Genomic DNA, 24,123 nt, shown 5'->3' with positions numbered 1-24,123 from the left:
TATTAGCTGCAAAAATGAATGCAAGGTTTTGTATCTCCACAGTCATTTTCCAACACTGACATCCAGTTGTATATTTTGCTCTTCAGTGGTTGAACTATTCTCAAATCTAATCTATATGTTGCTAGTTAAAAATAAATAAGACACATAAAAATGCTCTGACAGAAGCTTAGCCGTAGTAAGTTAATGTAGACAATTGCATGCCAGCTACTTGGAAGGAGAATATGTGAAAGTATATGTGCTTGTTTTCTACCTCTTGTATTATGGTTTGTGGTATAGTTGTTTTTTCCATTTAACACAGAAACTAAAGTAGCATCAATCATAGAATCAAAGAATCATAGAATGGTTAGGGTTGGAAGGGACCTCAAAGATCATCTAGTTCCAACCCCCCCTGCCATGGGCAGAGAAATCCTCCACTACACCAGGTTGCCCAAAGCCTCATCCAACCTGGTCTTGAACACTTCCAGGGATGGGGCATCCACAACTTCTCTGGGCAACTTGTTCCAGTGCCTCACTGCCCTCAATGTAAAAAATTTCTTCCTTATATCTAATCTAAATCTGCCCTCTTTCAGTTTAAAGCCATTGCCCCTTGTCCTATCACTACATGCCCTTGTAAAAAGTCCCTCTCCAGCTTTCCTGTAGGCCCCCTTTAGGTACTGGAAAGCTGCTATAAGATCACCCCGGAGCCTTCTGTTCTCCAGGCTGAACAGCCCCAACTCTCTCAGCCTGTCTTCGTAGCAGAGGTGCTTCAGGCCTCAGATCATCTTCGTGGCCCTCCTCTGGACTCGTTCCAGTAGCTCCATGTCCTTCTTGTGTTGGGGACTCCAGAGCTGAAAACAGTATTCTAGGTGGGGATCTCACGAGAGCTGAGTAGAGGGGCAGAATCACTTCCCTCGACCTGCTGGCCACGCTGCTTTTGATACAGCCCAGGATATGGTTGGCTTTCTGGGCTGCCAGTGCACATTGCCGGCTCATGTTGAGCTTCTCATCCACCAGCACTCCCAAGTCCTTTTCTTCAGGGCTGCTCTCAATCCATTCTCCACCCAGCCTATACTTGTGCTCGGGATTGCCCTGACCCATGTGCAGGACCTTGCACTTGGCCTTATTGAACTTCATGAGGTTCTCACAGGCCCACCTCTCCAGCCCATCAAGGTCCCTCTGGATGGCATCCCTTCCCTCCAGTGTGTCCACAACACCACACAACTTGGTGTCATCTGCAAACTTGCTGAGGGTGCACTCGATCCCACTGTCCATGTCACCAACAAAGATGTTAAATAGCACTGGCCTCAGTACCAACCCCTGAGGAACACCAGTCGTCACTGGCCTCCACTTGGACATTGAACCGTTGACCACAACTCTTTGAGTGAGACCATCCAGCCAAATCCTTATCCACCGAGTGGTCCGTCCATCAAAACCATGTCTTTCCAGTTTAGAGACAAGGATGTCGTGTGGGACAGTATCAAATGCTTTAGATAAGTCCAGGTAGACAATGTCAGTTGCTCTTCCCCTATCCATCAATGCTGTAACCTCATCATAGAAGGCCACCAAATTAGTCAGGCAGGATTTGCCCTTAGTGAAGCCATGTTGGCTGTCACCAATCACCTCCTTATTTTCTATGTGCCTTAGCATAGTCACCAGGAGGATCTGCTCCATGATCTTGCCAGGCACAGAGGTGAGACTGACTGGCCTGTAGATCCCTGGGTATTCTTTTTTCCCCTTTTTAAAGATGGGGGCTATGTTTCCCCTTTTCCAGTCAGTGGGAACTTCACCAGATTGCCATGACTTCTGAAATATGATGGATAGTGGCTTAGCAACTTCATCTGCCAGTTCCCTCAGAACCCGCGGATGCACCTCGTCTGATCCCATGGACTTGTCCACCTTCAGGTTCTTAAGATGGTCTCGGACCTGATCTTCTCCTACAGCGGGCAGTTCTTCACTTTCCCAGTCCCTGCCTTTGCCTTCTGTGGCTTGGGCTGTGCTGCTGGAGCTCTTGCCAGTGAAGACTGAGGCAAAGAAGTCATTGAGAACCTCAGCCTTCTCCATATCCCGGGTAGCCAGGTCTCCCATTTCCTTCCGGAGAGGGCCTACATTTTCCCTAGATCTCTTTTTATTACTGACATATCTATAGAAGTTTTTCTTGTTGCCCTTGATGTCCCTGGCCAGATTTAACTCTATCAGGGCTTTAGCTTTCCTAACCTGATCTCTGGTTGCTCGGACAATCGCTCTGTATTCTTCCCAGGCTACCTGTCCTTGCTTCCACCCCCTATAGGCCTTCTTTTTGTGTCCGAGTTGGTCCAGGCGCTCCTTGTTCATCCATGCAGGCCTCCTGGTGTTCCTACCTGACTTTCTCTTTGTTGGGATGCACCGCTCCTGAGCTTGGAGGAGGTGATCCTTGAATATTAACCAGCATTCTTGTGCCCCTCTTCCCTCCAGGGCCTCGTCCCATTGTACTCTAGCAAGGAGATCCCTGAAGAGGCCAAAATCTGCTCTCCTGAAATCCATGGTAGTGAGCCTGCTATGCACCCTCCTTGCTTCTCTAAGTATCTTGAATTCTACCATTTCATGATCGCTGCAGCCAAGGCTGTCCTTGAGCATCACGTTCCCCACCAGCCCTTCATTGTTGGTGAGAACAAGGTCCAGCAAAGCACCTCTCCTTGTTGGTTCCTCTACCACTTGGAGAAGGAAGTTATCATCCATGCATTCCAGGAACCTCCTGGATTGCCTATGCCCTGCTGTGTTGTCCTTCCAACAGATATCAGGGTGGTTGAAGTCCCCCATGAGGACCAGGGCTCGTGAACGTGAGGCAGCTCCTATCTGTCTGTAGAGGGCCTCATCCACCCAGTGCTCCTGGTCAGGTGGTCTGTAGCAGACCCCTACTACTACATCCCCTGTCCCTGCTCTCCTTTTAATCCTAACCCATAAGCTCTCAGTCGGGACCTCATTCGTCCCCAGGTGCAGCTCCATGCACTCTAGCTGGTCCTTGACATAGAGGGCAACTCCTCCTCCTCTTCTCCCCTGCCTATCCTTCCTAAAGAGCCTATACCCTTCTATTCTGCCACTCCAGTCATAGGATTCATCCCACCACGTCTCCGTGATGCCAATAAGATCATATCCCAACAGGCACGCACACACTTCTAACTCCTCTTGCTTATTCCCCATGCTGCGCGCGTTGACATAAAGGCATTTAAGTTGAGCCCCAGATGAATCTGACTTCCTGGCTGGAGCGGCTGGAATTCCCTCCTTCTGTTCTACAGGTACTTCCAGCATATCTTTATCATTCTTGATATTCCCCCCCTCCCCCTTCAAATCTAGTTTAAAGCCCTGTCGATGAGCCCTGCTAGCTTTTGCGCTAAGACCCTTGTTCCCCTCTGAGAAAGACAAGTTCTATCTGGTGCCAGTAGGCCTGGTGCCATGTGACCCATGCCATTGTCAAAAAAGCCAAAATTGTGGCGATGACACCAGCCACGGAGCCACGTATTAATTGATTGAATGGACTTGCTTCTTCCAGTGTCATTGCTCGCAACTGGAAGGATGGATGAAAAGATTACCTTTTTTATCAATCTTCTGTTGTTACTAGTTATCAATTTGTAATATTTGATATATGTTAAATGCTTATATGTAAATTTGTAAGTGTTGAATGTCACTCGCAGAAGAGGTGAGGAATACTGTCATAATAAGACTGCATCACTGTTACTGAGCTTTTTAAGTTCAATAGGTAAGAAGATTTTTAAAAAAAAATCAATACACAGTCTGGGCTACAAAAATTATTCTGAACATTTAGATTGCTGTAAATGACAGCTCCAAGACCTTGAGCTTCCAGCATTTTCTAATTTAAATTAATAATGCATTTGGCCATCATTAAAGAAAGAACTCCACTTACAGCAAACTACAAGGTTTGTCTCCCCTTTCAGCTTCTACCAGTGCTGCCTCCCAGTTACAATGTCAAGTTGCACTGTTGCCTCATGAGAAGTCCACAAATTAGGAAAGCAAAATTGCTGGTTTGCTTTTCTGCATCCTACACCTCAGTGCTTTGCCAGATACTCCTACTGCTTGTTCCCTTCCTCGCAGCCCATGCTCCCAAATTATCTCAGTCCCCTCGTTTCCACTCCCTTGCCCTACATAGCAGGTAGGATAGGACAAAAGTCACTGGTATGTATAATTTGCTTCTTTTAAGCCTAGTAAACTAATTAGCTAAGGAATGATCTTGTCTTGCAGAAATATTATTCAAGGTTGAAAAGTGAAATTCTGGCTGGGAGACATTTTTTCTTCTGTTTTCCATTTCGGTATTGTCTGCATTTGTTGTTGCTTTTCCCTTCCTCCTAGCCAGATTTTCTCCTTAGTTTACTGCTCAACTTATTTTCCTTTTTATTAATCTTTGTATAAACAATTACAAAAATTCTATTTCATCTTTTTTTTCCCCTCTTTTAAACATCTATTATAGCTTCTATGCACTATCTTTGACCCATGTTCTAGGGTTTCTTTGACCTTTCTCTCATTTGTCATTACCTGTCCTTTCTCTAACATTTCAGAGCGTATTCCTCCCCACTTGCCCTCCATTTTATGTTTTTTCTCATTCCTCTTTTCTTTCTGTCCTTTCATTTCCCCCTGTTTTCCCCCTTTATTCTTAATCATCTTTTGATAGCTATGTCCTTGCTACCGTTTTCTTCTGCCTGTCCATCGTCCCTCTCATTCAGATTTTTTGTCTTGATCTAGGAATTGAAATCTATGTGTCTCTGTGGAGAGCACCCACCATGGTAGCCTGCCCATTCTTTGAAATCCTGCCTTGAAGTCATATGAGCATGTGCTCTGGAGAATGCTCTGGTCCTCCTCCCTCCTGCTCCTCCTTCAGCATTTCAGTACAGTGTCAGGAATGAAAGTGCCAAACTTTTTATACTGCTGAGCTGGGATAGCTATGTCTGGAGAAGAGATGCAGAAGAGAAACAGGATGTTTTTAGGGTGATGAGAGAAACTCTTTGCAGGTTGCCAGTTGGATTTATGTACAACCAATTTTAGCAAATGCATGAGACTCTGGGGGAATTATCTTCATCCTGTACTGTATGAGTTAATCTATAGTAATTGCAGAGTATGTTGAGTACAGACTTTGCACATCAGCTGCTCCATGGACTACGGCAGATAATCAGCAGTAATGGGCTGCTGGAGAAGATTGCAGCTTTTAGCTCCCTTCCCTGTTCTGCTTTGTACTACTCTGCTCTCAGCCCTGTGCTGGGGTCTGCTTCAGGTGATAGTATGGGATATGCAGGTGAGACTTTAGCACTGGGCTTCAGGATTAAAGGCATGGGAGGGAAGGGGTGTGTCTGCCCTCAGTGAACTGTGGATTAGGGGTATCCCATAAAGTTGAGTTGATGCTGAGCTTTTCAGATGAGGGGACATGCCTATGCTTTTTTGCACATCACTAGGGCACTCTGTTTAACACAAAAATGAGAGAACTGAAGAAGTCCACCTTGCCTGGAAGCTGTGCTGTCCATCTATCTGTGCGTCTATCCCACAGCATGCGCTTCACATGACAGAGATGTGGAAATGATCTCAGTTGTGACCTCAGTCGCTGTGTTCTGCTTGTTTTGCTCATAACAAACCTTGGTGTCATTACAGGCCACGGTATCTGCTCATGCGGCCGATGCATTTGCCAGGACGGGTGGTTTGGAAAGTTGTGCCAGCATTCACGGAAGTGCAACATGACAGAGGAGGAGAGCAGAAGTCTCTGCGAGTCAGCGGATGGCATATTATGCTCAGGGAAAGGTAAGAACTGGCAGCTGAGTTACTGCATGTCAGTGCCCTGGCAGAGGAAAATGATCATGTTCTGGAAGAGTAATGTGCATGGCAGTGGGTTGTTGTTTAGTAACCCTCTCTTACAAAGGCATCTATTATTAAAAAGGGTATTTGGCTCTGAAATGCACTTTCATCCATTTTGTCAAACGCCCACCGCAGCCGTACATGTTTAGCAGCACTGCTTCCTATGCAATTTTTTAATAGCATATAATTTCCTGTATGTGTTTATCTAATGGTCTGCACTAAGCAGCTGTACATTAGAAACTGTTAGGACTCCATCCAGTTTGAGGGATAGGGGCATTACCTGCAGAACGCTGCAGTGGGCAAGGTGGCAAATGTAGTATCTCAGGCAACAGTAAATGGAGGAGAGTGTTTAAAAGCAACACACGATATATTTCATCACACCCCTCCTGAACACAGCAGCAAAGGAAAGGTAGACATCTGCAGCCCCCGCAACAGAATCCCAAAAACTCTCTCATTTACTAATTTTTATTCAGGTGGTTGCATCAGCTTTAGTCCAGCTGTAAAAAATTGCCACAGGGAGGAATAAAATTTAGAAAATCTTGATAATTATCTGAAATTGTTCTCTGAGGTTCTTACCTTGCCATCTTTCAGACTAGGAAATTGCATTACTGAAAAGAGGGCTTTTTAGCTCCCCCATAGTGCAAACTGCCTATTTTTGTATCTAATATGTCTGAAAGAGAATAGACAAAAAATGAGTGGTGGGACTGGTTGGAGGTGAAAATGCACCCACTCCAGACTGGACATGTCATTTCCTCTGCTTGTATATCCATCGCACAGGCAGGGAACAAGCCTGCTAGCTGAAAAAAAAGCAGTTAGGGGTCTTCTACATCAGGCAGATTTCCAGTTGTCCCTTTGGTAACTTTTATTTCAGTGCAAAGGTAATTTAAATGGGGTTTCCAGCCTTGCCTTCTTCCGTCTGTATTATCACTTGTCAGAATTCTTCCCCACTGCACCTTTTTATTTTGTTCCCCCCCTCCCCCGTAGTCATCGCAAAGTCATAGAAAATGAAGAAGTTGCACTGTTTTTCTATTATTTCCAGAAGATGTGACTATCTTTAAATTAATGAATGTGTAAGAGGATACTGAGTTACTGGAGAGGTGGAGTTATTCTGTTTTACTACAGAAGTTAATTTTTCTTCTCATAGTCTTGGTATCCCTGTGATTTTTTTATATAGAATCATAGAATGGTTTGGGTTGGAAGGGACCTCAAAGATCATCTAGTTCCAACCCCCCTGCCTTGGGCAGGGAAACCCTTCACTACACCAGGTTGCCCAAAGCCTCATCCAACCTGGCCTTGAACACTTCCAGGGATGGGGCATCTAAAACTTCTCTGGGCAACCTGTTCCAGTGCCTCACCACCCTCTGAGTGAAAAATTTCTTCCTTCTATCCAATCTAAATTTCCCCTCTTTCAGTTTAAAGCCATTGCCCCTTGTCCTATCACTACATACCCTTGTAAAAAGTCCCTCTCCAGCTTTCTTGTAGGGTCCCTTTAAGTGCTCGAAGGCCGCAATAAGATCACTCCAGAGCCTTCTCTTCTTCAAGCTGAACAGCCCCAACTCTCTCAGCCTGTCTTCATAGGAGATGTGCTCCAGGCCTCGGATCATCTTCGTGGCCCTCCTCTGGACCCACTCCATGTCCTTCTTGTGTTGGGGACTCCAGAGCTGAATGCAGTATTCCTGGTGGGGTCTCATGAGAGCAGAGTAGAGGGGCAGAATCACCTCCCTTGTGATATAAACCATGAAGGAGAGTGAATATGCTTAAAATTGATAAAATATACTGTATAAGATGCTAAATAAATATAAACATGAAAAAATATGTTGAATTTTAACGTATTTCTATTATCTGCTACCTTTTTGTAAGGATGGCTGAGAGCTATTTATTCCAGCCTGTGAGTCTTATTCTGAGAATAATTATCTTTGAGTACATTTATAAAAGCTACAAATTACTTTGAGGCTTTGGGAGCAGATAATCTGGCAGGAATTTGCAGAGATGTGAAGAATTTTTTTCCCTCTGTTGGCTATGCTGCCCAGGGGTTGGTTTGGGATCTGGTCACTGATACAGGCTGGAGCAGCCTGGAAGTTGCTCTAGGTTGTAACCAGCTGCAGGTAGGCGGTGCTTTTAAACCTGGCTGCATGGATGGTAGCTCCAAAGGTCTAGATTTTCTAATGTAGTAGCAGCACACTATTGAACAGCTTTTGCTTTCTATGGGGATTACAAACCTGACCCTAAGTCCATATTCAGCAACACTGGTGGGATATTTTTAAAGTTTCTTTTGCCTCCAAGCACAGGTGAGGTTCCAATGTGATGGAAGGTTGCCCTGGGGACAGTCAATACAATAAATCTGTGTCAAGTTAGATACTATAGCAGCTTTATTGTGGGAATAGCTGGTCATATGTAAGTGCTTGTCCCAGCAAAGAAATTACCTACATAAGATAACTTCCTGAAGTGTGTGGCAAGTGAACTTCCAAGGAGGCTACTATCTCCTTCCTCTTCTCTGAGCAGAATGGGGATCACAGACAAAGGCAGTTAAATTGCTTCTAACTTTTGTTTCTATGCTTAGCTTTTGTTTGTTTGTTTGTGTTTTGTTGTTTAGGTGTTTTTTTAGGCAAATGTGTTCTTGATGCTTAAAAATGTGTCTGGAAATCATGTCTTACTGGGTACCCATATTTTAAAACGTTGTTCATAGCTAGTACGACTGGCACTGTCCAGAGGCCAAAATGACAAATTGTTCTATTTCATTACATTGAGCAATAAGTAACCATTACTTGTCAGATAAAAGGGAACTTCGAACCCCTGCAGTAATGGTGATTATTCCATCTTCAGTGGAAACCTAGCAAGGATATGCGAGCTCTATAATGGACTGAGGGAGCTTGAGTTTCTGTGTGTCAGATTGAATAGACTCTAAGGAGTCCTGGTTTTCAGCAGAGAACTGCTGAACACTTTCAGAAAATTACACTCTTGTTAATATAAGCAAAGTTGGACGTCCATGTTCCCAGACTGTTTTCGAAATCTTGGCTCACTGACTACACCACCTGTAGTAGAAGCTCTTCCCAAGGAAAACAGCAACACCCACCACGCTGCTGCCTCCCTGGCAGTAAATGTAGGGCTGCAGATGGCTACTGTAACGATGCAAGACGCAAGCTAGGTAATGAGCCAAATCCCATCCGAGAGGATCTGGCCGGGATCCCAGGAAACACCCCGCAACTCATTAGACTCGTTTTAATTAAACTGAGGAGCCTCCCAGAGCAGCATGCTCTGTTCAGGGAAAGACTTGATACGTTCATTCTCCCTAACAGATTTTACATTATGGAGCTTGATCTTCCTTGGTTGACTTGCCGTCAAAATTGCTGTATCTTCTGCGAAATAGTTTTAAACATTGTGGGCATCCATCAGCAGCAGCATCAGTGCTTGCTTATGCAGACTTACTTCAGGTTTCTTACAATGTCATGCTCTTATTAACTGCTTTAATTTCACTAAAATTCTTACACTATTCATCATTATTTTCAGCTGTCAGTACCTTGTAGTTTGTATAAACAGAGACATTTGGTTTAAATGACCCTCAGGTACGTCTTAGTGTAGCTCTTATACAGCAACCATGCAATATGTGTTCTGTTCTCCACTACCTCTCTATGCAATGGAATTTTTTATCCTGTAGAGAATGTCAGTATTTTCTGTGCCTCTGGCTCAGTAAGCACTACTCAGAACTCATGGAAAAAGAAGATGCTTAACCAAATACTCTCATCCCCAAATGTTCCAGTCACTAACTCTTCCTGTATATATTTACATGTTCCATATGTTACAAGTTCAAACAGCATTTCTCTAAAATTAAGCAATTAGTTAATTTTTGTCAACTTAAACACTAAATTACTTACATTTGTAATTTAAAAATTAGATACTCTGCTGAGGATGTTCTGAAGTTTTAAAGAATTAACTTTCAGTGATCAGAGACACTTCAGTATTTATGGGAAAAACCTGGGGAAAGTTGATATCGATAGAGCCACTTTTTTTTTTAAAAAAGGTATTTGAATTTTTAGTAGGGGTTTGATTCAAAAATCACTGAAAGGAATGAAAAGATGGAAAAGCATCATTTTATACACTTTGGCCCTGTTAAGTAACCCCCATGAATTCTGTTTAGGTTATATTCTGACAAAACCAAGCTTCCTTCTATATATTTTTCTTTAATATTGCATTAAACACATTAGTAACTTTGTACTGGAATCATTCTGGAAATATTGCAAGAGGGTGGTGGGATTTTCAACAGCATCTAACTCATTTATAAGTATGTTCTGTTAAAGGTTGACGGCTTCTTTGGTGACTTCTTTTTTTTTTTAACTCCACCTCTCATAATTTAAAACTATATGTGTATTCTTTGTTATCACTTGTTTGGTTTTTGAGATTTTTGTATTGATTTGTGCTGTAACCAGTTCTTAGGGCTAGGTCCACAAAGGATTTTTTCTCAGCAGTTACTAAGCTCCCCGCCTTGGCATTTAAGTATCTGAACTCTGTATGGGATTAGGCAGCTGATGATGGGCTCTGTAAAAGCCAGCTCTCTTCAGACGAGTACTGGAATCAGCCAGGAGGAAGTACCATCTGCTAGTGGCATTTCTAGTTGCAGAAAAGCCTCTGTCACACCCTTCTCAGGATACAGATTTCCTGGCACATGATTGCCTGGGGCAACCGTCTCTTTCCAGGATTCAGAGTCATGAACCTTCTCCTGAAGTTAAGGATGTCTCTGGGTCTTCGCTTAAAGGGAGGTTTCTGGTGCTGCTCCACTGTTGCATTGTTCCACTGCAACCCACTGCTCCACTGTGGGTTGTGACATCACCTGAATGTCACCGTGAAGTCCCTCTTTTGCCTGTAGGGGTGTAACTTGACATCCTTGAGGAGGAGGAGAGTGGCACATCCCAACAAGGGGCAATGGGGTACTCTGCAGGAATGAGCAAGCTGCTGAGCTGCTCTTACGTGCACAAACTCCTTCTGACCTAGAGCAAATATTTAGTAATTCTGTTGGAGCTTCATTTGTGGTGATGATGATTTTGGGGTCTCAGTGTCAGTCTTAGGTACCTCTGGTCATTTGTGGGCTCACCCCTAAAGGCTTTAGATGAGGTGGGCCGTTTTCTTCCTGGGTACAATTTTATTGCCTTCGGTAACAGTGAATCAGGGACAATTTGAGCTCTTCTAGTCAAAAAAAACCCCCAAAAACCCAAAAAACAGTTACAAGGCAGAGTAGCCCTGATTGTAGGTCTCTGAAACCAAAGGAAAGCTTTAAAATGTGCGTCCTGATTAAGTGAAATAGCAGAATCAAAGCATTAGTAGTAGCGTCCCACCATACTCTAGCTCACCCCAAAAGAATCCTTTTATTCAAAAAGCTTTTAGCTTGATTATTTTCTTTTATACAATAGCTTCTTAGGCAGCAATTTTGTGCACATGTGCGCGTGTGCACGTGTGCACGTGTGTGTCTGGGGATGTTATTTTCCAGTCTGAGAATGCCAGTGCTCTTGGGCTGCGAGTAATAATTTTTGTGATTTCAGGTTCCTGCCACTGTGGAAAGTGCATCTGTTCGCCACAGGAATGGTACATTTCGGGTGATTTCTGTGAATGTGATGACAGAGACTGCGACAAACATGACGGTCTCATTTGCACAGGTGCAGTACAGACTGACACTTAATTGCTCTAAGAAACAAACTGTGTTGATGGGAATTACGTTAGATAAAGCCAAGCTTCTTTCTCCACTGGCGGAGGAAGTGCATTTGCTGGATGTTCAAACCTGCTATAATTGTTTCTTCATGCAGCGTGATAATCAACTTAAGGTTTCAAAACAATAGTTGAAAGCCTGCGTATGATTTTAAATAAGTAAGCCAGCTATGAAATCCATCAACAATTTTCACTGGTAGTAGACTACAAGTTTCTGCTTTTTGGCAAGGGAAATACAGTGTCACCATTGTGATCATGAGATTTCTTTAATTTTTATTCTCTTACTGAGCTTTCTATGTCTATAATGCATTTAAGTCATAGATAAAATTCACTTGTCTGATGATCTTTAGTAGGGGAGAGACATAGGTTTGTGGGTTAACAGAGCTTCCTGGCAATCAGAGAATTGTCAGTGGGAGGCTGAAATACCTGACAGTTTTTCTTATGACATGATGGCTAGTGATTAAAGCGGCTTCACCTTACCATTGTCTGAGAGTTCAGGTGGCAGATGCAGCTGGAAATGGGCAGGCTGCCCACAAACCCTCATGACAAATCTAGTGACAAGAAGCAACATGGGAATTGCTAAATTAACTCACTGGCTGCTTCCTGTTACAAATCTTAATTTTAGAAAATCTTTGCTGAGCAATTATTAGATGTGGAGGAAATCTGCAAGCCGATTAGAGTGAGAGTGGGAGGGTTGACAGTAGTAAATTGTGTCTCCCAGTTAGCCCTATTTGCAAAGGTCCTTTTCTGGGGGCAAGTAGCCAGTATAGAGGCAACAGGAGCCTTATCTTCGTAGATCTTCATAAAGTCAATAGAAACAGGAGCTCACACTGGAAACCCAGGCTGTAGAGGTCTCAAGCTGAGCATCCAGAAGTCATGAAAAATATTGAAATAAAATGAAAATATGGGTCTCGGTACTTAATGTTTCCTCGCTGTAAAATAGGCTCAACACATTTTTCATCTAATACACAGTTTGAGATATTATTTATTTCTATAGCACTTCTGAGAATTTAGGTTAAAAGTTTTTCATGTTCAAAGTGATGTTTTTATTGCTGTTCTGTTTGTAACTTTTTACGTCTTTTTCTTTCTGCTTAGTAGTTAAAAGTAATCTTGTTTTTCCATGCACCTTGAGGTATAGTGTGAACGCTGAGCCTCAATAGCTGGGTACAAATAGTGGTAGCATAATTACAGTATTTGCAATTCTGCTGATGGAATTATTGAGAGAATGCTATTACTGCTTTGTAAGTGTAGGTTTGGGGTGGCTTCTTAATGCAATGGTACTGTAATTGCTTTCTTCAAAAAAAAAAAAAGGGGTGAGGGGGAACAATAAAGGAACAATGCAACCGCTTGAGCATTGCTTTTTACTTCCCAGAAAACACATTTTATGTAGTACATTTCAATTGTGATAATTGCCCTTTATTCATTCTGTTCTAGGCAATGGTGTTTGTAGCTGTGGAAACTGTGAGTGCTGGGAAGGATGGAATGGAAATGCTTGTGAAATCTGGCTGGGGAGAGAGTACCCTTAACGAAGGACATCAGAGACTGAGGGTTTTTTTTGTTTGTTTTTCTTTAGGCTGCTAGAACATTCAATTTCAGAATTATTCAGTGTGTAGGTGTGGGTGTGCATTCACGCACAGGTACATGGGTGTAAATACTCTAGAACACTCATTTGAGGGCCTGCTCCTTAAAGAAATGCATGACAAAACAAAAGAAAAAAACTAAAAATGCCTTGGGAGCAGGACAATCCAAGCTCTAAAAGGTGAATTCATAAAATACTGGCCCTGTGGGACTTCCCCAGAGTTTTTTTGTAAATTCAGTGGGACTAAAACTACACCCATAATACCTATTTCTTAAGCAACCTTTGGAAAATGTGTAAGAAAGTCTTTTTTTTTTAACATTATTTACTTGGTTGTCACCTCTCCATATCAATATGCAACCGTATTCCTTTATAAGATTAGCACTAGTTGAATATTTGTCAAATCATTAATTTGATTAATTTTATGGTGTTTGACAAATACATTGTTTGGGCCTTTTTTCTTTCTAACAGTTCTGATTATGCACCAGCTCATAAATTGAGAGAAGCTGTAAAGAAGCTTATCAAAACACTAATGATTTTTTATTTGATCAAAGAATTGTATTTGTATAACTGAGGTCTAATTACCTGACAGCCATAGACTGAAGACCCAAAATGTTTGAATAGACCCTTGCCCACAAGAGAACTTGGTTTCTGTGTTTATTGTGTAAGCGGGTTATCTAGTCTACATACTACAATACTTTCAAATACATAACCTATAGGAGTATAAGGAATGAAATTAATAAAGGTATAAATGTATGATTAGCTATTATGAATATATATCCTGCAATTCACATGTACTTTTATCATACTGTTCTATGTATGTACAGTTGTCTCGTCCTCTGAAAAGTAAAGTAAAAGAAAATTTGTTATACTAATAACTTTTAGGATGACAATTCTATATGCTATCAGAATTCACTGTTTGGAACGGATTGCACTGTCACACATGGTATTCATTGAATTTAACTGTTTGTATAGAAGCGAGGAGCCTGAAGGTCAACTGGATTGAAAAATCAGCTATGCTATGCAGTAGCCTGGTCTCAGCCAAAGATGTTCAGACAATGGCAACAACGTAATTGAAGTTTTAATATAGTAAATACAAACAAAGCAGTGGTATGAACAAAAATTTTATTTTTATTTTCCAATGGTGAAATGCTGCTCAGTGTGAAATTCACATTGAGTTATGAATGATGCACAACTATTGGGACTTCCCTAACTTATTTACATATGAGTCTTTTTTTAAATACATGTAGATTTGGCAGCCCTTGAATTCTTTAGAGCAAAAAAAGATACATACATTTTATTTTTAAAAGTGTTTACATTTTGTGAAACCATGATTGAGCGAGAAATTGCTTAAATGGTTGGAAAATATTTCTTTTTAATATCAAACTGTAACATTGTGGTTTAGGTGCCAAGGTCTTGATTTTCGAAGAGGTGCATGACTCAGAAATAAGGGAACTATATATCAACCAAAAAAGGTATTTCCATTATTAGTCTAGAAATCAGTTTTCTTTTAGAAAGGACAATTTTGAAACAGGAAAATACAATGGTACAGAACATGTAATAGAATGCAAAAAAAAAAAAAAAATGTATTTAATCACTTTTATTATCCCCCCTTCCCATGTAGCTTGCTCTTTCTCTTACCCAATTTTTTTCCTTAACCTGGATTCTTTCTTTCTAAAAATGAAGCTTGTGAAACCCATGTTCTCAGGGAGTATAATCAGCAAACGTCCATGCTTAACTTATACAGAAGTTATGCAGATAAATAATGAGACATACATCCCAAAGCTGCTAGCTGCTTTCTTTTTAGATAACCAAAATAACAGGCAGAGTTCTAAAATTTATTCATACAATATAAGGAATCTTCCAAGTAAAATTAATCTTGAAATTATAATTTATATTTTATACTTATAACCCTTAAACTCTGTAGTGCTTAACAGGAACATTTTCTTAAATTTTAACATATATGCATTTTGTCAACCCTGGTGTCTGGAGAGCACAGATTGTTGGTTTTATTTGTATTTATGAATACCGCTGACCTGAATCATAATATGTTTTTTGCATATACATTCATCTGCTGAATCAGAGTGTAAACAATGAAAGACAGAAAGTTTTCCTTGATTTTTTTCCATTTGTATTTAGTACTGTAATAAGAAAATACTTGATAGTCAAAACTCTTATCAGGTTCAGTAGATGCTTTTGACTTGTTTCATGGCATGATGAGCACATTTATATATACTGTAGATCAGCTGTGGTGTTTCAGGTACTCATATTCATAGACAAAAGAACAATTCTTTAGAGGGTTGCAATGTCATATTTGATGCGTTTTACTTTGTAATTTGCTTTCATTTAGAATTGATATACTTACAGAGTGTAAGATGATTCTGCTTTCTAGTTAGAATTTTTTTTTTAAAAAGAATCAACTCCAACATTTTTGGCTATTGCATGGATTACATAGCCATGGCATTTCAAAAAGTTTTATCCAAGTTGTTTTTTAAGGTACATATGGAGAAATACTACAATATTCTAAGACAGCTACTGTCAGTGGTTCATTAAAATGTAAATTATCAAACAAAATGGTGCTATCACTATAACCTTAAAGTATTAACTAAGACTACTAAAAATACAATCTATACATGAATTCCTTTCCAATTTTTATTGTTTCTTATAATGTAGCTTGAACATTCCCCCCACACTTCATGCTGAGGTAACTGGTGATGTAACTCCCAGCAGATCTGTTTTGTGGCTCATTTCCTCGCTAGAAAAAAATGAGATCGGAAGGAACAAGATTATTATTCCACATATGTGAAAATAACATCTGTATTAATAAACTTGTGATTTTACACCTCATTCCCTGTGACGGGAATTCCAGACATGTAAACTATAAAGGCAGGAAGAGGTGTAAGGGGGTGAAACATACCGCTTGACTCTTCATACCTAGTGACTGTAAAAACTTGCTTCCAGGCCTGTGGCAAAAGGCAGTTCTAGGTGGTAAAAACAAATTGGGTAAATGGAGGTATCATGCTGGCTAAATTGATAAACCTTACAAACAAAAGATACTATAGCCTTGCTTTCTTCTTATGAGAGAAAGAACACAATCCAAAAGTGTGCTGAATGCTTCTACAGTAGACTTGCACGATTGTGCCTATTGTGTATAACACGTTTGTAATATCACCTATGAAAGAGCTGTGGATTGATTTGCTTCTATAAATTATTAACCTGCTTGTGATCCTTTTTTCCCTGGCCATACTCTCTTTTAGAAACACATAGATGAACATTTAATCATGTACCTGCTCTGAGATTTCTGATGTACTGCCTCTCGTCTTTACAGAATGACATCTCACTTTGTAGCTAAATGATACAGTTAAATGTTACTGGGATGAAGAAAGCTAAGTTGAATATTTCTGTGACTAGGTAACAGAACCAAAATTTAATTACATCTTTAAAAATAAGTCATAGCATTTGAATTAGTCATCACAAAAAAACCCAACCCTGTTATTAGACATTTTAAAATGCATTGCACAGAATACGAGTTTATCTAAAGGGGCATTTAAAAGAAATATAACCTCCTCAATTAGTCTAATTTTACTTGCATTCCCATTTAAAAGGAGTTGAATAATTTCTTCTTTATACCAATAAACAGATGGATCAGCAAGACACACTTTTAATGCATGGACCAAACTGCCTGCTTTCATACCTCTTTGCTTACAGTGGTTTTAAACCAAGATAAAAAGTTTCCCAATGTATATATAAAAAGTCAGAGTTCTTAAATGTTGTTTCAGGTATGTACCACAGTCAAAGTGAATTGCTTTACTGTATATTTGGAGGAGGAGAGGGTCTGTTAAGAACCAACCTGACTCTACACAAATAAGTTTATGAAAATGACAGTATATTAAAAAATTATTTGAGAGTGGCTAAAAACCCCAGCAAATTAAGGAAAAGCTGTGTTATGTGAACTACAAAGCACTTAAAAGCTATAGACACCTTTCTATAGACTCTATCATGTGAGCAATCTCATAAGGATTCTTGTGCATCTATAAATTTTTTGAAGTACAACAAAATGGTGCTTCATTGAAGTGGTTCATATCAACTTAAAACTGGATTTCCAAGACTGTGCTGTGTGACTGATTTTGCCAAATACAACTATGGCTGAAACAATTTACAAAAAGGAAGGAGATAATGACTATGTGCAGCGTTGACATATGAAATGGTAAAATGAGGTTGGATTGGTGTGCAAACCGTCTCTCAGAGATTAGATAAAACCCAGAAGAACAAAATACAAAGCAAGCATGCAAAAGATCTGGAACGCTGCAGATTCACAGACAGCTGGACATGTAAGTACAAAAAACCCAATCTGTAAATACAAATTGATTCCATCAGGTTTACTTTACAGTACTTTAGTAGTAACAGACAGTTGAAAACAGCGTTCACTTAACAGCAAAATTAATTTTAGAGGGAAGAAAATGGTGAAGTCTCATCCTGGAGAACAGCAAGAGAGGTATTATTATATTAAGGAGCTATAATTTTCTTTGGCATGGTAAAAGGGGAGAAATGAGTTTGCCAGCCTATTTACATGAAGTTTCACCATCCTGTGGCCAGTGCAACGATGTTTTGCACAGTCTACGTCTTATATAAACTTTTTTGTTGTTTTCCGGTATACCTTCATAGAAATGTTTTTATTCATCATGTTGAATCTGTGTATACAACAAATAAGAATAAACACAAACTGTACAATGCAGACAAACTCTTTGCATATATGTATGTAAATTTAGTAATACAGATCAACAGTTTGTTGATAGACACGACCTACTACATGCAGTTCATCCTTGCCATCCTCTTCCCATGCAACAGATGAGACAAGAGACAAAATTAAAGGGAGGAAACAAAGCACAAAGACCTCTTTGCTATGTTTAAAGAGATTGTAGAAAAAATATTCTTTAGGACATCTATTCATTGGATTAAACACACATACGGATTTAGCCCACAGAAACAGAACCAGAAAATAACAAAGAGAAAATGCTGTATTTCCAGTATGTACTAACTGCTTACAAAAATTAAATCTGGCCTTAATTATAGCCCCCCCCCCCAACTTGTTTGCAGATCATAATTGCTCAGGATCAAAGGTTTAATGTTGAAAACAATACTTATGTAGCATGAGCCCATGAACCAGAACCTCCTTGCACAGCTCAGCCAGGTCTTCAGCCCTGCCTCTCCCCAAGCTCTTACACTGGGAGAGTAAAAAGATGGCCGGATGGGGCATGAACACATGTATTGCCTCCTCATGAACCCTTACAAAATTCAGGTGAGAGAGAAGGAGAATGTAGCCTTCAGCTGTATTGTCTTACTCAAAATATTGTGAAGTGCTCCTCTTAGAGCTGTAGGAAAGCCTGGGGCCTCTCCTGGGACCCAGCAGACAGTACAACATCAAGGCAAGCCCCCAGCACACCACATGAGTTGCTTTGGTTTTGTTTTGTTTTCTCAGGGATGGTGCACAAATCCCACTGGACTGGAAGGGATGAGAAGGATGCACTGAAGTTTTTAATAAAGTGTTGCTTTCCCCATGCACACATATTTTCTGCTAGCAGGCAAGGGCACAGTCTAAGTCAAAGTTTCTTTGCATTTTTATCACAGTATTAGAGTAGGTTTGTATTTTTTCCTCTACATGGGTAATGGGCTTCATGCTTAACTCATTCCCTCCCTAGAAAGATCCAACATCAAATGTTAGCTTGTTGTTCTCGTATCACATACATAAACAAGGAAATCTGGCCTATGGGAAGAATGAAGTTTATCTAGAATTTAGCAGCTTTACAGTAGCCTCCGTGAAGAGCGCACTACATGTTGCTTATAAAAACAGAACACATTTGAAAACTAGCATGAAGAGTTCATTCAGACCGAATCAGTTGTTCAGCTGAGCAGACGGGGAGTTTGAAATGACTAGCGGTCTCTGTTAGGGACTTCAGCACAAAGATGTGATAAAACAAATTGCCAGAAATACAATGCTAAATAAGGAATGGATGATTTCCTTTTTTTTTTTTTTGTCTTTAACACAGTTTTCCAGACTGAGGTACAGTTTGGTCCTTGTTGCCCTTTCTGAGAAACAAATACCTCCTTAAGCATACAGAGAATACCCATATTTTAGTTTTCTGAAAGCCTGTGACTAAGGGTGCAACACTTCAGTGGCATCTCTGTAGCATTCTCTAAATCTTCCTCCTCTGCCCCCCATCCCCCATTGGTTTAATCGTTCACAAGTGATAAACTCGAAGGGTTGATGTTGTTTCTGGCAATATGATCCAAGGCTTCAATTTTATAATGTTTTTGATTTCTTCTAGGTTCACATAGGAGAAAGTACAGTATACAGAGATCAAGGCAAGGCACCTTCAATCTAGCAATTTGGTGGGCATGTTATCCTAGGAAGCTGGGTGGAGGTACGTACTGGGATATTAGTGAGATACATAGGACCGGACTTTGCATGCTTAGCTAAAAATAAAAATAAAGTTTTGTAATATGTCCAGTTTTAAAACTTTTTTTTTAAAACATCAGAAATATTAAACTATCATTTGTAACTACCCTTTGCATTGGTGCTGCAAAAAAGAACACAACAACATCCTTGCCCATGCTTTGCTAAGTAGGTGTGGGATTCAGCCAAAAATAACAATGGCATTAAGTTCAGTTCCTTAAAAACAGGAAAGGATTATATTTGAAATGGATTTAGGTAGCGCAATTCTGATCAGTCTTATTTTATTTTATTTTTTTTTATCGGTGGTTGTTTTTCAAACAATGACGATTTAGTAGATGAAAAATGAGCCTTAATTCAGACCTACAAGGCCTACAAAATTCTTTGGACCCACTTTCCCAAAAATGAGTGGGTCTTGCTCGCTGGGCAAGGCAAATGTTACCATTACCAGTAAGCCTGTGATATGTATAAAACACACACACAAAAAGAAACTATAGGGGTATGCCAAACACTCGTTGCAGAAAACTTCCCGTTGGTTGTGTTTGACACTCTTCCCTCCACTACAACGCCAACCTCAGAAGCACAGTATCTGTTACTAAAGAGTATTCACATTTAATCAATATTGTAAGCCAGAGACAACGATCCTATTCTTTATAGATATAATTTGTAATAGTAGATTTTTGAAGGCTTCCTGATTCCCTGATTGCTTTCAAAACTAACCGGCAACACTTAAGTTATAGAGAAACACAATCCCTGCCAAAGGTCACAGACAGTGGAGCGAGCAGCCTTATAAAAAAGGGAAGAAGAGAAATCCATAATAGCACAGGTTTACAGCATCTAACTAGAAATTACTTGATTATTTGTGTGCTACAAAATAGAACTTAAACACATGGATTTTGCTGAAACTGGACTCAAAAAGGGATTATGGGCAATTGTCAGCAGGCAAGGTATCAAGTGTACTTGTGAAGTATGTCATTCACATGAAGTGTCACAGTCACAGAAAAGATATTAAAAAGGCATTCCAATATCTGGTAGGGCATTCCATGGTCTGAGTTTAGCTGGTTCATCCAGGTGTCTTCTTGTTGTGGGTGGAGCTACGTGTTGAGATTTATCCGCTTGCAACAACTCAGCTCAGCAACAGCAAGGGGCCAGTCTGCGACTTGCCGCAAGCTGATCCACAGACACTGCAGAGGGGAAGTCTGGCAAGGATAAATCGCTCAACTGTACTCGGGACGCAGTAAGTCACAACACCTGTGAGGATCTGGCTATGTCGTCTTACTCTTGTTAACTGGTTTGCCACCATTCATTATTGCAGACGCACTTGTGCTTTTACTCGGAGTCACCCCAGCCTTTGGCACTGTTTCTCCAATATCATGCAAAGATGGTTCTCGATACATGGCAACTGACGGGAGGAAAGAGAAAAGGAGAGACGTTTTTTAGAATGTATCTCATTTAAGAGCTCATCTCGGATAGGATTGATTTTCTACAGTAACTCATATTGTAATATAATCTATATTCCTCTTTCACATGAGGGCAACTATTTGCTTCGACAGACGCTTGTTTTGCGTGACTGATAGCTTTGCTTGACCCTCCAAATTTCTCACTTCTTCCATATCTGACTTAAAAACACAGTAGAAAAGTGTACGCTTGCTTGTTTAATGGAAACTATAGAAGCCTTGGAAATAAAACCCCACTGTTCTGTCTTTGCATGAGGCAGACACACAAAATGTACATATATATACACACATATGTATACGTTCCCCTTAAATAAATATTATGCAAGTTTTTAGAAGTAAAATATGATAAGACAGATGACGTTTAACCAATGGGATCGTATGATACAATTGTCTAGACTTAAGTGTTCTTTTTTGGTCCTAAGTTGCAAGACTAGGCTTAGGTCCAGTTCTACAAAATTATCTGTACATCTGTCTCCTAAATCTGAGGTGCTTGGCCATGATCCCTTCGGGTGTGTACTGAAGAAATGTCCAGGACAGTGCTGTGGAGAGTACACAAGAGGTTTGGACTTCTTCCTCCTTTCCAAAAAAGTTTGCAGTAGCCACTGATCTCCACTGAGTGTACAAGTGCAGAAAACTCCAAATTAAAGTAATAACTGAATTCTTAGAGGAACTAAAAGTTTGCCTCTGGGCTTCAGTCCCTATGTAACCACTTTAAATCCTTTGAGGAAAATACATGTGTTCAATTACACAGTTCCAGCATTAAGCTGCCTTAATGATTAATGCTCTTGGATAATTCAATTTCATTTTCCATGTCATTGAATCAGGTAATATTTCCACTTATACCTAACTTCAGTAGCATTTATTTATATCAGAGCAACGTTAAAAGACATGTCAAAGCAGTCAAAGGAATTAATCATCACTCTATGACTTTGGGACCAGCTGTGTGCTGCCATAGACAGCACAATCCCTTCATCCCTTGGCTAATTAGAGTAGGAGGCAGAAGCATCAAAGTACTGACCTTGATCTTCAATGGTGTGAAGTATCATAATAAATATGAAGGGCCCCATAGCATCATTATCTAATCAAATACTTGTTCGAACATTTCCAGTGACATAATCTAAATCCTTTTATGGCTTCTGAAAGTCTGAAATTAAACGTCTTCTCTAGAGTACATGAGGCTGGTTATGATCTATGTCTTCAGACTAGCCCTGTAACTGTGTTTAGGACACTTTGTTGATTAATTAAAAGAGCTTGATGAAATAACACCGTGACCTACAAAAATATTAAGTCAACTAACATGAGATGGAACTATAAAGTAAGGAATTATTTGGCAGAGCTGTCATATTTGATGACTCTCATGGGCAATGTAAAGCAAGTTATTACTATGCCTTGTCTAAGCTATTTTGATAGAGTCTGACCATCCAAACATTAATGAAAAAAGTAACTTCTTTCCTAATCCATGTGAATCGATGTTACTTTTGAAAATGCACTGGCTTTCCCTCTCTACAATTCTTATAATTTAATATAAAGGGATTGACATTTAAAGCGTCAATATCGTTGAGAGCTCATGAAAATACAATAAGCTTTCGCAAGGCAAGGGAAACACAAAGGCATCAATCCCAGTTCAAACATGAAGTTAAAACATAGGATTATTCAGATTCTTTCCTTATGCTGAAACTTTAAAACATTTAACAAGCTCATCCTTTAATAAAAAATTTTAAGTTAAAATGTTAAAAGAAATGGGACTGCTAACCAAAGCATTACTCAGGTGTTTTCAGATGTCAAGTCATGAGATAATTTTCATAATGACTGAGGCTATGTGTAGCAATAATACCAATGAAATTTGGAGTGCCATCAGGACAAGAAGCAAAAAGAAGTGTAGGTTTATAAAGGCCTGCAGAATACATAGGATAACCCAAAAGTTCCAAGATATAAATGAATGTATTTTTCAGAGAATGTGTGACATCATTTTAGTGTGTAAGGTTGTATGACTTTTACTTGCTTCTATCTTGGTTTAAAGGCCAATTTACACAAGTTATGTGAATTACATCAACTGGCTAATACAGTATGATTTATTTTATAAAGAGACCTTTATGTTTTGTATTGGAAAGCTTTTACTTTTAGATGCTGACATTTCATCCATTCCCTTTATAACTCCCAATTATCCTACTATATCCATTTTCATTGTGCTTAATGAAAGGACTGTTTTCTTACTGCAAGACTCACGACAGCTTTTGTCCCTACCAAGAGAATATTTTAAAATCAGCACAAAGCACTTCCACAAAAGGTTTCTTTTCTTGCGAAGTGACCTCTTAATCCCTGGAAAAAGTGTTTTTACATATGCCCTTTCTACCATCACTATGCCGAAGCACAAAACTGCTCCATGAATCCTGAGGACTGCCAGTTGGAATGGCCCCTGCGCAGGGCACGCACATTCACAAAGGTATTTTAGAAACCATTCCTTCTTGTGAGATTTATAGGAGCATCTGCCAGCAATGGACTGAACCTCACCTTCCAATGGCTTGGGTAGAAAATGAGCTGCTGGTTTTGTTTTCTTCACTCTGTTTCCTTTCATGACCTGCCCTTCTTTGTTCAGCCCCAAGAACCAGGCCCTCCCGGACTCCTGTTGTCTGTACAGCATGGATGAGTAGATTACATAATAATTTTCAAAAACAGACTCCTTGAATTTGCACTCCGGTGTAAAAAGTTCCTGTGGGAGGAAAAGTAAATGTTAAATGATGTCTCTAAAGTGCGGCTTCTGTTTTGTTAACTTACAGATACCTCTTGATAAGTTTAATACATGACTTGGTATAATAAGGTTCTGCTTTGTGATCAGGAGATCTGTCTTCCTCTAGAAGACCTCCAGGTGAAGTTATTTCACCTCCGATGGATACTACCCCATCTATGCAACAGGGGTAGTATATTTTCAAAGTACAGAGGAGGCAACGCAGGCATAAAACCACTATTTAAAATACAGGCATAATTATTATTGTGCTTATTTTTCTGTCAGAATATCTTTGTAATAATTAAGAAATTCTATGATAAATAGCATTAATTGAGAAAACAGTTGTTCTATTTTAACACACTAAATGCAACAAATTCCCTCTATGGTTTGCAAGAACTAATATTTGATGCTT

General features: G+C 40.0%; 2 protein-coding genes across 4 annotated transcripts in view; one reads left to right on the top strand and one right to left on the bottom strand.

Moving 5' to 3' along the window:
• Positions 1 to 13,028, top strand: part of ITGBL1 (integrin subunit beta like 1) — a 90,148-nt gene extending 77,120 nt beyond the window's left edge. The window contains exons 7-9 of the mRNA XM_086610996.1: positions 5,608 to 5,754; positions 11,340 to 11,453; positions 12,937 to 13,028. Of these exons, the coding sequence (XP_086467122.1) occupies positions 5,608 to 5,754; positions 11,340 to 11,453; positions 12,937 to 13,028 (353 nt within the window). The remainder of the gene's footprint in view (positions 1 to 5,607; positions 5,755 to 11,339; positions 11,454 to 12,936) is intronic.
• A 7,766-nt stretch (positions 13,029 to 20,794) lies between these two features.
• The window catches only part of FGF14 (fibroblast growth factor 14), a 434,954-nt gene continuing 431,625 nt past the window's right edge, over positions 20,795 to 24,123 (bottom strand). For all 3 annotated transcript variants that reach the window (XM_086610973.1, XM_086610986.1, XM_086610980.1), the window contains 2 exons: positions 23,498 to 23,696; positions 20,795 to 20,931 (listed from right to left, as the gene is read on the bottom strand). In XM_086610973.1, coding sequence (XP_086467099.1) covers positions 20,795 to 20,931; positions 23,498 to 23,696 — 336 coding nt within the window. The remainder of the gene's footprint in view (positions 20,932 to 23,497; positions 23,697 to 24,123) is intronic.

This window comes from Tauraco erythrolophus, chromosome 1, assembly GCF_009769465.1.
Source record: "Tauraco erythrolophus isolate bTauEry1 chromosome 1, bTauEry1.pri, whole genome shotgun sequence".
Classification (NCBI taxonomy): domain Eukaryota; kingdom Metazoa; phylum Chordata; class Aves; order Musophagiformes; family Musophagidae; genus Tauraco; species Tauraco erythrolophus.
The sequence above is the reverse complement of the archived record's forward strand: the minus strand, read 5'-3'. Positions and strand labels throughout refer to the sequence as shown.